A 15,070-nucleotide genomic window follows, 5' to 3' on the forward strand; every position below is an offset into this window, starting at 1 on the left:
AGGTTGCCTGACCAGAACCCGCTGTCTGCCTGAGTGGGCCTGGTCTGTCTTGATCACCTGTTGCTCACCCCCGGATAGTGGATCTTCAGTGCGGTATTTGCACTGATTGGAAAGATGGTCTTTGTCAAACCAAGCCTCTGATTCATCTTGTGATCCTGAGCATGTTACATAACTTTCCCCACCCTATTGGGTGATTAACTGAACAGGGTTTGGCTGCATGTGCCCTGGTCCCTGAATGTGGAGTCTCAACCTCCAAAGTGAGAGGGAGCTCAGGTAGAGGCTGCTCTAATGAGAAGCGATATAGCAGAGTGGTTAGGAGCATGGTCTCCTAACCACTGGACTGGACCCTCTGGAGTCTCTACCACCTACTAGCAGTATGACTTGCCTTGAGCAAGTTACTTGTAGTCTTTATGCCTCAGTTGCCTTATTGGCAAAATGGGATTAATAATAGTATCAATCTTATAGGACTATTGGGAGGATAAAATGTAAGAGCTTAGAACAGTGCCTGGCATGTAATAGCTATATGTATCAGCTCTTGTTAGTAGAATTACTACTAGTATTATTTTGACTCATGGCCTCATGGTGAGCTTTTGGGATACAGCAGGTGGCTGGGAGGCAGGCCCTGCTTCTCTGGGGAGCATAAAGGGAGCCTGCAGGCCCTCTGTCAGCATGTAGATGGGAATGCAGCACTATCCAAAGAGATTTTTTCCTTCCACTGGGATGGTAAGTTGGACTTCGCACCCTTCAACTTCCCTGCCCTCCTATAGTGCTGCCTCTGGGGCACCTCTGCTGCACAGAGATTTGTTTAAATAAATTCCATGACAAATGTATGTAAACAGATAGCTACAAAGAAATCATTTGGTTGTTTGCTGCCCTGAAGGGTCAACTTCACAGAGGCCACTAATATCAGAAGTTATTTACAGTTGAGTATCTAGAAGTATTTGAACTGAGGCTGATTCAGAGTCAGGTGCGTGTAGAGGTAGACGCAGGCTCGTACACCCCTGGGTGAGGATGCAGTTTCTAAGACTTTTGGTCTCCTTCATTTATTGGTATTATATATTTTTTAAAAATTCAGATTTCAGTAAAAGTAAATTATAATTCACTCTGCACCCCCCCCCCCCCCGCCATAAGGAACAGCAGTGTCTATTTTCAGCCTCTTTTCTACATTTTAATTGCTCTGGGGTCTATGGGAATGGGTGAAGACGGACATGTAGGTGAAAAATCAGCCTTTTAAAGCTCCAATTTTTTACCCTTCCTTGTCCTGAAACTTCGAGCATCAGCTCTCATCTGTCAAAGTGTAAATCAGCAATTAAAACCCAAACAGCCAAATGCCAAAGATGACCCGAAGCACAAAGCAACTGACAAACAAGTCCGGACAAATCGACGGGTAATTTATAAGCTTTGCCCTAAAATCTAATTATTTGGCAATTCGAATTTGCAGCCAGCCAGGGCTCGGCAATAAATTTAACCCGCCATAAATTATTTAGGAGCAGACTGTGGTGTAAATCAAAACCACGAGTGTTTGTTTAAGAAATAAGCTCCTTGTGCATAAAATGTCTTTTTTTTTTTTTTTTTCCAAAGGAGAAACTGTTAAGCAAACCATGTTCCCTCCGTTGCCCAGTGCAGCCCTCACTTCTCCCTCTCAACTTCCCCTCTTCCCTGTGGCCAAGAGCCTCTTTGATCCCTTGGAGAAAGGGCCTGCCTTTGCATGGACCTTTTATTGAAAAATCATTGTCTGGATAAAACCCATGTTTTCACCAGGTACTGCTTTTTCTGCCTTGCTATGTGATGATGTTGCTTTTGGATTTTATCAAACCTTTCTCTGCAGGGGCGCACAGTTTTTGGACTAAAGAGTCAGTGGATGTAGAGAAGGGCTAGATTAGTTGTTACCATCTCTAAATTGAGGGAATGCCAGTTCCTAGGTTGAGGGGGGAGCCATGAAGAATGATCTGCCCATTTTAGACAGGACCGTAGAAACATCGGCTCAGGCAAAGAAGAGTCTGTGCTTTGGAGAAAAGGTCTGTAAGAATGCTACACTGTTAAACCCTCTGGCCCGTTGTCAAGAAATGCCTAACCCAAGTCCCTTCTGCTTAAAATCCTTTTGTTGTTGTTGTTGTATCTTTGAATATAATCTTATCACTGCAGACACTTTAGCGTCAGGGAGTCTGAATACCCCGAAAGCGACCTACACATTTATTTCTTGTAGTCTACTGATCGTGCGTGTGAAATTTCATTTGAAATGCTGTTGCAGTTTTGTCCTCAGTTTATCAAGAGAATCACTGGGGTTCCTACTTAAGCAATTTTAGAAAGTAGCTGCATTTGAAACCTCTGCTCCAACTGAAACTTCTACTCACTTAAAAAGGTAAAAGAGTATTTGCTTGGTGCTTCCTTTTAATCTCTCTGGCTTCCCTTCCCTTTAAAAAAAAATTTGCAGCTAGCATTTTATTGATTGAGACAGCAGATACAATAGGTTTAGAACCATGGATACTTTGAAAAATCCAAGTTCCAAGGCTTTTGTGCTTAGTTATCAAGTCGTGGCCACTTCCCATCAACCATCAGCAGACCAGCTTTTTGTGGTTATGGTGCTCTACCCTTGGACAACCTAGTAGTGCAGGTAGCGGTGGATGGTGTAGGGTGACAAAACTATCCCAATTTTACAAATTCCTGCTCCAGGAAACTGTGGTCCCAGGCAAACAGAAAACTGGGATGTTGGTGGTTTGTAGCAGTTGAGGGAGGATGGGAGACCACTTAGAGATGAGAGGTAGAAAGTAGAAAGTATCAATACTTTGGAGCGATGTATATCTGCATTTGAATCCTGGCTCTACCACCAACCATCACTTCACCTCTCTGGTCCTGTGGAGAACTCTGGGAAAACAGAGAATTTTCTGTTATAGCCATGCGCTTGGCTTCTGTCTTGCTATTTATCAGCCCCTTCATGTGTTTACTCACCAAAAGCAGAGAATGAGGTCTGTGTGCTGGAACAGACCTGGGTGCTAGAGATGCAAACTGAAGGCTCACAGTTCTGCCGTCTCCGAGCCCAGAGCTCAGCGCCATCTGTGTCCCTGCAGCCATAGTGGAGTCTTTTCAGTAGCAATCCTGCAGGACTTTCTGCCTGGATGGTCCACATTCATCGCTCTTGTAACGCAAGAACAGCCTTTCTTCCTGGGAGATAGGAGTCTGAGCTCCTTAAAGACAGCCTTTCAGACTAAAAGAATCAGATCTTTCTTGACCCTTCAGATTTTGAAACCTGTTAGTCCTACTCTCTTTAAGTCTCATTTTCCCTATTTGGAGTCCCAACTCTGTCCCTTACTAGCAGTGTAACCTTGAGCAAGTGACAACTGCTTTTCGGGCCTCAGTTGTTCTGTAAAATAGGGGTAATAGTGATTCCCATCTCATGAGTTGTTAGGTAGATTCAATGCGGTCATTCCTATTGAGCATTTAGCAGAGTGTCTGCCACATAATTAACAATAAATGGAAAGAATGAAATGATTCCATTTTGTGTGTGTCTCCGAGGGTCTTGGGGCCAGCTCCTCTCTACCCCTCGCCCAGACTCTGAGCACCTCAGACAGAGGAGCCGCATCTCATTGTATTTGCCTCCATGTCCACACCCAGCCCCTGCCTGGTAGATAGTAGGTGCTTAATAGTATTGGTTTATGACCTGATGGTGATGACGATATGACTTATATTCCAGGGTTAAAAAGGGTAAGATAAGAAAATACATTTGAAAGCACACTGTAATAAAAAAGCATAACACTGGGTATGTCGTTCCACTAAGATGTTTATCGTAGTGCATTGTTCATCACTTGCTCACGTATCTTTTCTGCCCTCTAGTTCGAGTACTTCTGCAATGCAGACTACATCTTATCTCTGAATCCCACTCCAACTCTTGTCCAGTCTCCTACACAGAGTAGATGCTCAGGTAGTTTAATTGAATGCAAATGTCATACAAAAGTAAGGAATTGAGAAATTATTATTAGCGTTGGGAAAGAGGGCTGGTAAATACAGAGCAGTTCTTCTTTCCTTCATGGTGCTACCTTTACACAAGCAGACACTCAAATGTTCCTTTAAAAAAACATGTTCCCAGGGGAATGAGGAAATAGAAGGAGGGCAGAGGAGGAAGGGCAGAAATAACAGTTTCATGATCCGAGCACCTGCCCCTAGAAGCTGGCACTTAGGGCACATCTGCACAAGCTCTTGGGTGGAATTAATGTGATCAGCTTAGAGTTTGGGGGTTCCCGCCCTGATTCATTGTCAGCTGAAAACTGTTGAAGTGTTTGGCATACCCAAGGTGTATTAGCTGCGGAGTTTTGTCATCTGGTACAGATTGGGGCTCCTCTCCTATGAATGGGCTGTTGGGGCCAGTGTTTTGAGGCTCTGGGCTTGTCTGGGCAATATGGGAAGGTTAGAAGTATCTAAGTGAGGTCCTTACTCTTCTGACTCCCCAAAGGGTCATCTATCAAAAGTTCCTCTTTTGCATCCTCAGTGGCTCAAAAGAATATGCCAGTGTGTAAGGTCATTGTTACAACAGCTGATGGTGGTGCTGAGGAAGGGCCCCTGCAAAGTCATGTTCTGAGATTGGCCCTGTTCTTGGTCTTGGAGGCAAGGCTTGGCTGATGGGCATGCACCATGGGAGAGGTGTTCAGGACAGGTCCAATTTGCTGTGTTCTGGCCCCCAGGCATTTCAGGGGTCACTCCTCTTCACATGGAGCCAAGGCTGGCTTGTTCCCCCTCTCTGGGAGGGTCATACCTAGTGTGAGCACTTAGGTTGGCTCTATTTCCCCAGGGGTGAGGAAGCCGCAGCAGGAAAGATTGAGCTGCAGCAGGGAAACCCAAAGGCCAAGTTTTAAGAGTATCTGTTGGGGATGCTGACTCGGTGCTGGTCAGAGTGGGAGCTGAAGCGCTTACTATTTTACAATAAATACTAATAAAATTCTAGATCTATAATAACATTTCAGATCTCTAAAACAAACCATGTGCTTGTAAAAAAGTGGAAAGAGATCAACTTTAAGCCATAAATTCTTGGTAATAGAGGGTTTTTTTTCTATTTATGTTTGATAGATATTTTTGTTTCCAGAGGAATGTCAACTCCTAATTTCATAATGTATCATGGGCTTAAGAAAATTGAATTTAATAAAAGCCAGAGATGAATGGCATCCTTAAAGGTCCCAACACTTGTCTTTATTAGCAGGACAAACTGCAGGTCTCCAAACACTGCTTCTCTCCAAATGAAAGTTTAAATGAAAAGTACAGTTGTGTCACAGGTTAAATTTCATTGTGGGCCCAGCTAACATTGTTAGTGAGGAGCTGGCTGTATTTGTTTCCTTAGACACCAGGGCAGCCAAACTCACCAGGCTACGGAGGTCTTTCTGTTGGGGAAGTGTTTCTCCTACTTAGCGGCAGAGGAAGGATATATCAGAAATGGGCCTGACTCAGATGAGCCCCACCTCAGGGTTAGCACTTGGAAATCTTGGGTATCTGATTTCAAAATACACATTGGGGACCCAGTGTGTATTTTCTGTGTGTGTGCCTCAGTTCTGTTTTTCAGAGCCAAACTCTCCTCTCTGGCCTACTTCCTAGTGCGGTGGGAGGAGAGGCATTACCTAGTTTAAGCAGCAGCCTGGGCTTCCTCTCTGTTCCCTTCTGCCTCAGTCTTACAGTCTTTCCGCCCTTCCTATCTCTGGGGGCTCCTGTCAGCTTCCCCATCTTTGGGGGCACTCCAGGGAGACCAGTCAACCAGAACCTTTGAATTTCTCAGTCATGAAATCTGGCTGCCTTGATTTGTTCTTCAGTCCTGCTGTGATGTGTTGGATAAAGATGCTTTAAAAATGAGGCCAACAGAGCAGGTATGTTTGGTGGGGAGACGCCAGGCTGCCGTGGAATATCAGGGAGATGGGCTGTTTCTCCTTCTGTCTCCCGGCTCATCCATTTCCTTAGTGCAGTCGGGTGTCAACGGCTTCTGTGTTGTCTCTTCAGGCTGTCCCTGGAGAGAGCCAGTTTGCCTTGATTTTAGTGATACTGGAAAGGTCCGCACCAGAACGGGGGACCTGAGATAGGGATGCCACTGGGGCTGACTGTGGTGGCCACTGAGTGGGCAAAGCCCCCCTCCTCTCTCTGCAGTGGAGGCCTTTTTCACATGCTAATTTTACTGGGAGGATTTTGTTTTTTTTTTTATTTATTTTTATTATTTCCTATTTGTCTCTTCCAGATGTTTTCAGGGCAGTTTTTTTGTGTTGTAAACTAATTCCATTCATGTTTTAAAAATTTATGAAAGCGCTAATAAAAATGTCAAAGTGGTAAAAATGTTAGCTTTTCCTCTGCTTTGATTAAATTTTGCGAACTGTTTTTGAATATTAAAAAGCACTCATTTTTTTTATTCTCTCTCCTGGCTTTCCCTCTTCTCTCCAGCATGTGCGTGCTCTCTCCGGCCCTCTCCCCACTCTGGCGTGTTCCTCCCTTCCCAGGAGCGATGTATGAGGCGGGCTGCACAGCCGGCGTGCTGCAAGCCTGTTTGCACACCAGGACCTTGGTGCTGTGCATCTCTATTAAATAATGGAGACAAATTAATCTTAGAGACACCAAACAAATTGTCACTCCTCCTTCTCTTCCATTACGTTCCAGTGGACTGGGAAGGGCTGGCTAAGTGATTGGGTTGGGGGGGGCAGGGGGAGAAGCTGAGGGGTGGGCGTACTGCCTGAAAGAAAGGTGGGAGGGCACTAACTCTTATTACTCTTATTCAGTTTTCCTCTTCAGTATCCCCTTTGGCCCCTTTGGCTTTATTTATTATTTATCTTTTTTATTTCCTTTTGTAAAAACTAATGAAACTCATCGGCTCTGTTTAAACTTCATATATGGAAGTCTGTGCATTAGTCTGATGGCTGGTTATTTATGTGACTGGAGACCCAGGCCCATTCCAGGGCAGGGACCTGGGCAAGAGGAAGGGGGTCCTACTTTTAGGGGCTCGAGTGAGCAGGCCTCTGCTAGAGAACCAGTTGGGGAAATCAAGGCAGATGTTCCCACTGTCTTCCCTCCCCTTTCCAGAGACAGTGGGAATGGTATATGTGTCGAGTCCCTGGAACCTGTGAGGATGTTAACAGCGGGAGGGTTAGGATTATAACTGAGCTGGCACCATCTCACTCAATCTTGGGTTTGGCCTGGCAGGAGCTAATGAGTCCAAAACACTCCCCCATTCTTGACTCTGAGTTATTTGAAACGGTTAGTTAAGAAAAACTCATTCCTCCTTTTCTGTGCCTTTGCCGTTCCAGGAAATCATCGAGTTCCCCATCCTGAAGCTAAATGGCCGGACCATGGAGATTGAGTCTACCTTTCACATGTATGTCCAGCCCGTAGTCCATCCACAGCTTACTCCTTTCTGTACAGAGGTAAGGGCCCTGGCTGGGCAGCAGGGGTTGCTGGGACGGGAGCTTGGGGATCACTGGTGCTCTATACTGGCTGCTTAGGTCTTTTCAGTGGTTAAGGCAGGTGTGCATTGGACCCAGTCAGCTTTTTACAAAGCCTGCCACTCCCCTTGGACCAGTGTGGTCATTGGGGGACCCAGGGAGAGCAGTGGCACAATCTGTCCCAGCTTCCCCAACATTTTCCCTTCCTTGTCATCCCTCCCCTTCTTGGTGACCAGGTACTTGGAATTTAGGAGCAGGGTGGTGCCTCTGGGGTTCAGCTTCTTTTCAGTTCCATTTCCCTTAGGGCCCTTGGCAAGAGGTGAAGATTTCAGCTTCTTGGAAGCAGAGGTTATGTTCAGGCTTTCTTAGCTTTCTGGTGATGTTTTTCTGTGCTTGAGCAAAGTGGTCCTGTGTGAAGCATTGGCTGAATTTGTGGGAAGCACAGCGCTATCACTGAGGAAAGACAAGAGCAGTCCAAGTGGGGTATGAGGACAGCCTGGCTGAGGCTGAAATGTCCTTATCCTTATCCTAGGCTGGTTCTGTACTCGGCCACCTTGCCAACAGGTTAGTATGGCCCCACTTCACAGATTGTGAAACCGGGACTAACTGAGATCTTGATGCTTGCTGGAGGCTCAAAGAGCCATCGGCAGAGAAGAGGTGCCCCTGAAGAGTCTGGCTCCCAGGACTCTATGGAGAGGCCTTCTATGGCTGCTTTTCCCTGCGGTGCATTGTGTTATTTACTCTGTGGTAGCCACAAGCTGTGTGTGGTGGAATCACCGGTCAAGTGTGTGTGGTAGAGGTGATGGGAAAACATGAGCGTTTTTGGAGTCTTAAGCATTTGGGGTGAGAATACATTAGAGACTTTGTGCCTTCATTTAGAGACCTACTTTCTTCATATGAATGAAACAGGAGGAAAGAAGTTCTTGAGTAATCCCGAAACAATCCCTTTGGTGTGGAAGGGGCTGGGGAAGGGCCTGCCTGCACTGCTGGGGGTGCTCAGTGGGCTCTGAGACTGACTTAGCCCAAATATGAGTCTTAAGGGTCTCTCCAGGGCTGGATGCCAGTGACCCAGGTGGGCCTTTTGTTGTAGGCATCCATCTGCCAAGGTGTCTAGTCTCTCAAGCCTTTTGTTGTTCCAACCAATGATGTTGAGGCTCTTGCTTCCTCTGGGGTCAAGAGGTACATACTTTCCCTCTTTCCCCTGGGAATTACCTATACCACTAGGGGGTGCTAATCTGTCCTGTTTGCCCCTTTTGAAAAAAATCATCATTTTAATGATGATGAAAATCCCCTTCCTTATGGGAAGGGAAGGGAAGACTTCCCTTAAACCAGCCAGATACCTGAGCCCTCCACTGGCCTGAAAGTGTAATGTCCTCTTATCCTTTTCTTCCTCTTCCATATGTGTGACCTCCCCCTTGGGGGCTCCAGTTCCAGCTTGCTGCCTGGCATAGACAGGCAGGCCTAAATTTGGGGAAGTTGCTACTTGTTTAGGAATGGAGCAGAGCGTTGCTGGAACTCAGCCCTGGGCAGGAATGGATGATTGAGAATATTGGGAAAAGGGTTTTTTTTCAGAGCAGGGCGGCTACTGCTTCTCTTTTGGGGAAGGGGAGGAAGGATTGTGAGCCTTTTTTTTTTTTTTTTAAATTTATTTATTTAATTTTGGCTGCATTGGGTCTTTGTTGCTGTGTGCGGGCTTTCTTTAGTTGCAGCAAGCGGGGGCTACTCTTCGTTGCGGTGGCTTCTCTTGTTGCAGAGCACGGGCTCTAGGCGCACGGGCTTCAGTAGTTGTGGCATGTGGGCTCAGTAGTTGTGGCTCGCGGGCTCTAGAGCGCAGGCTCAGTAGTTGTGGTGCACGGGCTTAGTTGCTCCGCGGCACGTGGGATATTCCCGGACCAGGGCTCAAACCTGTGTCTCCTGCATTGGCAGGCGGATTCTTAACCACTGCGCTACCAGGGAAGTCCCGATTGTGAGACTTTGATGAAAGATGTTTCTTTTTTGTAGAAAGTTTCACCCAAGGACACACATACATAATTTGGAGGGTGGTAGGCTTGGTGGTGTGGGATCCTCATTACGAAGCCTGCTCTGAAGTGAGGCTGTGGCTGTGGCTGTGCTGTAGGTATGGATTCTGCCATTTTGTCTCGGGCTTCCAGAGCTCAGAACTCTCCCTGGCCTGGTCCCTGCCTTTGCATCCAGCCTCAGATCTCCCTGCTTCGTCTCCCCCTCACTTCCCTCAGTCTGCCTCTGCACGCGATGGTCTTTCTGCCTCTGTGTTGCACCCACCCTCCTACTTGTCCTCCAGCACCCTGCTCAGGGTCACCTTCTCTGGGAAGCCTTCCTTGAGCCCAGGCTGGGCTGTGCTCACCCCAGCGTAGCACCAGTCAGATACAGTATACTGCAGTCATTTATCCTCTCTCACTAGATTGTGAGTTCCTTGAGGGCAGAAATTAGATCTGATCCATCTCGGTCCCATCCTTAGGGCCTGGCACCAAGTAAAACTACATGTCCCTTGAGTGAATATTGTCAAGGAGTTTTTCAACCACACCTTGCCTCCCCTCAGAGTAGCTGTACTGCTGAGTTGCTCTTTTGAGTAAGTAACGTCTTCTTTGTAAAACCTCAGATCATCTAAATATTGCCCCACCTTCATACTAGATGGATTGTAATGCAAAGAGAGGCATGGACACGGGACGGGGCTGTCGTTCTGAGACCTCATCCAATCTGGCGGTGGTTGCCTTTGCGGGTCGGGAGGGAGGTCATTATGGCCAGAAGGAATCTTCCATTAGTAAGTGTGAGAAACAAAAACCTCCAGATTTTCCTAAGCAGTTCCTCTGGTAGGATTTTCTCTCTTGCACAAGAAGTGTTTTAAGAACCCTGACTGTGTGTGTACATGCACAAGCACATGCTTGTGTTGGGAGAGAGACAGGCTCAGTGCTGGGCAGTAGGAAGAGGGATTCTGCCTTGAGTGAGTCTGCAGCCCACATGTAGACACTCTTACTTGCTCTGTGTAATGAACATGTTGTTAGCCTTCTTGAGGTCCTTTCTTAGTTCCAGTTGATAGTTGGTCTGGAGACATGGTTCTGACAGAGATAGGATGGGATGTGTTTCTTTCCTTTCCCTACCACCTCTAGAATCAGCTCCAACTCATCAGATCTCTGTCTCTAGCAGCTGGGCTGACCATGTGCAGTCTTTTTTGTTGTTGTTGTCATTGTGAGAAAAAAAAACCAGGAAAAATACCCATTTTGCTAACTGCCAGTAAAGGGCTTTGTCTTGCACCTGTACTTATAAAGGGTGAGATTTATTGGTCTCTTTGTCTGAGGAGAAAGAGTGGGTCTGATTATCAGATTGCACACCAGAGACAAGTGCTTATGTAATCAACAAACTGTCTTGGTGTCAGAATACGATTGTGCTGGAGATAAACTGTGAAGGGAGAAAGCACTGGATGCTGACATGCTATTGGCACCGAGTGTCCTGGGCTGCTTCGTGTAGTTGCCAGTGTTTATGAGGAAGCCAGCTCGTTCCTGGACAAAGCCCTTGTGCGGGAGGGGATCTCAGTAACCAGCCATGTTATCAGTCAGGGTCAAAAGCTCCTCGCCTTGTGGTTTCTGAGTCTGGAGAAGCGGGAGTTAATCTGTAATCCCTCAGTGAAAGGAGCCACAGAGCACACATTAATTCTTCCTCTCACCTCTCCTGCTTTAAGTGGTTAAGGTCTCTGAGCTCTGTTTAGCCTGTGAGCCCTGGTTCTCAGCTTAGTAAATACTTGGCTTTGCTCTAGTACCTTTCATTGTGAGGCTGTGAAAGCTTTTTACAAACATATATTAACCCAAGTGGGAATGGGCTTAAAGAGCAGCATGAAAGATTTAGGTTAGGCATAAGGTATAACTTCCCAGTATTTATTTTATTATATTGTCTCTCTTCCTCACAGTTTGTGGTACAAGTCTTACAGGTTGTCAGTATCAGGTACAGGGACTGACTTTTAAGATTTCATTCCCTTTTCATCCAGTGCCTTGGCAGAGCTGATAAGATGTGGTCCATTGTTGGAGGCATTAATGCAGGGGAGTGAGGCCTGCCCCTGAAAGGATCTCCAGCCCCTGTGTCTCTGGGGGTTGAGTTCAAGTCCTTCAGCTGTAAGCCGTAAGTCATGTCCTGCTGGACATGGTGGTCTGGGAAGCATGGAGAGGGAGGGAGCTGAGCTCACTAGGCTCCTCCCAGGCTGAATGATTCTGGGATTGCTGAGCCCTGGAGAGGAGTGTGAGAGAGCCCCAGGATCCGGGAGGCTCCCACCCTCACCACACCCCAGGGTGGGAAGAGGTGGGCCTAGTCTGTGGTGAGAGACCCTGCAGAGCAGCACTCCGGTTTTTCTTTTCGGTGTAGTGCTTTTCCTGGGGCCCAGGGAAGGTGCTTGTGGACCTTGTACACAAGTGCTGACCTAAGTCCCATCTCCACGGAGGGAGGGTTCTTGGCAAGGGTGCCATTGGTTTCCTGTGTAAGCGAGACTTTCTGGAAGCCCTTCAGTGTTCATCTGAGTGACACTTGGTGGGAGCCAAGAGAAGGAGTAGACCTAACCTTGCCCCAGGAAACTCAGACTGGACATGAGACTGTACACAGACCCTCGGGCTTTCCGAGAAGAATGGCTGTGGGCCCTCTTTTCCAGGATAGTCCTGACCCAAAGCCCCAGCTCCAGGCTTGGGGATGTGACTTGGCCCTGGGAGAACTGAGCAGGAGAGAAGCTGGGCGAGAAAGGGCAGTGGTAGGTGCATGGGTGCCAGCCAGTCATCTGTTTGGACCTGGAGTTGGCAACAGGCCTACTCTGGACTCCGGCCCCTGCTTGAGACAAAACGCAGGGCCCTTCCTGCTCAGTGTGTGGGTCGGGAAGGCCAACAGGCTCTGGGTGCTGGCTGGACTGGGCCAGGACGGGGCTGCCAAGAAGAACGCAGATTCCACAAGGGCAGGGTTTCCACGCTTTTCTCCACTGCTGGATCCCCGCTTCCTAGAATGGGGCCAAGCCTCTCCAGGAGTAGATGTTGACTAAATAAAAGGAGGAGTCTTAGCACTCCAAGATGAAAGCTACAGACCCTGGGCTCTTCCCCATCCCCACCCCCAGCCCTCAGGGGACCGACCACCTTTTCTTCTCTTTGGCTCAGGCCCTCCCTCTGCTGGGCAGTTCTTTGGTCTCCCAAGCAAGGAAAGGGTGTGGAGGTGCCAGCCGGGTGGGCATGCTGTGGGTTAAAGCCTCGCAAAACAACAGTGTAGTTAATCTTTCTAATTTATTTTCCTTTTAGACCATGGGAAGTCTGTAGGCAGCAGCTGTTACCCAATTAAAATACAGATTAATATAAAAACAGTTTCTGGAATATAAAATAGAGTGGCTGTGTCCTTACACTTCCTTAAAATACCACCTAATAATGACTTGATGAACTACAGAAACCCACCTAGAGGAACTCAGCGTTCTTAAAATGAAAATTTCTTCCCTAAAAGGTGTGTATTACCATTCCATGTAAGTCGCTATGAGAAAATAACCTTCCCTCTTAGAGCCAGCGGTTTCTGTGAGTTGGGTATTTGGTATTCATTAAATGCAATTATAGTTTAATTGGAGTTTAATCCCCACCCCACCCCCACCCCCGCACTTAAAAAAAAAAAAGTTTCCAAGCAGGCCTGAGATGCTGCTCTGTCTGGAAGTGGCTGGGGGCATGTTGGCCACCATGATTTCCAGCTGGGCCCACGTCTGTGCAGGGGGCCTCCTGCCGCAAGCCTTCCAGGGAGCCTATCTAGTCTGCGCTTGAGGGGTATTTTCCACTTCAAAACAAAACAAAGCAACAAGCTGGTTTGAACCTAGGCCTGACCTGGGTGGAGCGGAAGCCCTTGAGTCAGAAATTCTCTAGACTAGGTTTGTAGGCTTTTTTGTCTGCTAAAGGTGCCTGTTTCCTGCTTGGCTAGCCGGTATTGAGGGCCCAGGTATGCGGGGTGAAGGGTGGATGCCTGGGGGGCTCCCCCGGCCCATTGCTGGTTTCAGAGGGGGAAGTGCTGGACACCGGCGCTCAGAGAAGGGGTGGACTTGGAACCAAGTGTGCTGGTCCCATGTGAGCATTCCCCGAGTTCTGCAGGAACTTCTGAGAAGCTTGGAGGTGAATTCACTGTAATTCGGGGGGAGTTATTGAGCCTATTGAATTCAGAAGACACATAAAACCAAATTTTCTGCAAAATGAAAGCCGAAACAGGTCTGAGACCCACCCCGTGGTCGGTATGTGGATGTGTACCCCCATCTTGGGGCAGGAAGTTGTGGGGCAACTTGATTCCCAAGGCTTCTGTCAGGTTCGGAGCCTACAGCTGTGCAGGTCAGAGTCTTTTACGGTAGAAGGAGAAAAACAGAAAGGAAAGGATCCAGTCCAGCTTGGAGTCCCTGCGCCCTGGTTTTCCACCCATCGGCTCTTTCTCTTTTCTTTCAGCTCACCGGGATTATTCAAGCCATGGTGGATGGTCAGCCAAGCCTGCAGCAAGTGCTGGAGGTAGGTTGAGTGACCTTTAATTCCTGACCTCTGACCCCTTCCTGCTGCCTTCCTCGCCTTCCTCTCCCTCCCCTCTTGAGAAAGTAGCCCTGTAATTTGACTATGATTATGGCTTGATTAGAATAACATTTGCTGTCACATCAGTGACATGCTGTTGAGAGTATTGAACCATTGATCTGTCATCTCCAGCTGTTCCCGTCAGGGTTACTGACGAGATGTCCGAGTGCCACCGGGGGTTGGTGGAGGCCCCTCCAGCTCCCGGCCTGTGGCTGTGCTGGCTGGCGGCTCCGGCGGCTCGGGCAGCCCGCGCTGGGCGGCTGGGAGTAGGGGAGCCAAGCTGCAGCACTGCGGGCTGGCCCCGGGGACTGGAGGTGTTTTTGTTTAGCTTTAGTGTTGGCTTCCTGTGGCATGTGAGCACTTCATTAACTCACGCAGAACTCCCCATCGATGGCTTTTGTTTGCTGTCAGCTCCTCCAGGAGGTGCGGCCGGCCCGCCTGCCCCACTGCAGCTTGCCGCTGGATGCATCGTGCCTGTCAGGGGTGCAGAGGCTGCGCTGGGTAATGATTCCTAATCAGAATAATTACAACAATTGCCTATGTGAGGAAAATCAAATTAAAGGCTTTAGAACCCTTGGCAGAGACCACACTTCTGGGATGTTCTCCTCCGGGAGCTGGAAAAGGTTAAGACGCTGCTGCTTGTGCTCCAGCCTGAGGGAGTCAGGAAGCGGTGCTTGGCCTCAGCTCATCTCCCACCCCCGCGGGCCTGGGGTTTTCAGAGAGGGAGAAAGGTCCCCCTCCCACTCCCTTCTCTAGCGGGAGAAGAGGAGAGAAAAAGCCTGTGGGTCTCCTTAGGTGCTTTATTTATCTTTAAGAGCAATAAAGCCAAAGCTCAGCCCCTATATCACAGGAGAGAGCAGAGTGTCTGGGAGGATAGCAGAGCACATCTGCCTCGGAGGTAGTCCACCTGGGGGGAGCAGGGTGCTGGAGAGGGAGGAAGATCTCTTTCTTGAGCCTAGAGGCCTGTCCCATGGGAGAGAGAAATGCAGACTGAATTTCCTGGGGCTCCTCAGGATGGAACTAGGGCCAGAGAGAGAGGTCTAGGCTCACCCAGTGGCCAAGTGCGTTCCCTGTCCCAGGGAGTGTGCAGGCCCAGGCTCTGTGGCTGGTCAGGCT

General features: G+C 48.3%; 1 protein-coding gene across 9 annotated transcripts in view; it reads left to right on the plus strand.

Annotated features, from left to right (window-relative positions):
- Window positions 1-15,070, plus strand: part of ERI3 (ERI1 exoribonuclease family member 3) — a 129,381-nt gene that overhangs the window by 26,007 nt on the left and 88,304 nt on the right. For all 9 annotated transcript variants that reach the window (XM_060306343.1, XM_060306351.1, XM_030866079.2 and 6 more), the window contains 2 exons: window positions 7,263-7,379; window positions 13,838-13,897. In XM_060306343.1, the coding sequence (XP_060162326.1) occupies window positions 7,263-7,379; window positions 13,838-13,897 (177 nt within the window). The remainder of the gene's footprint in view (window positions 1-7,262; window positions 7,380-13,837; window positions 13,898-15,070) is intronic.

This window comes from Globicephala melas, chromosome 1, assembly GCF_963455315.2.
Source record: "Globicephala melas chromosome 1, mGloMel1.2, whole genome shotgun sequence".
NCBI lineage: Eukaryota > Metazoa > Chordata > Mammalia > Artiodactyla > Delphinidae > Globicephala > Globicephala melas.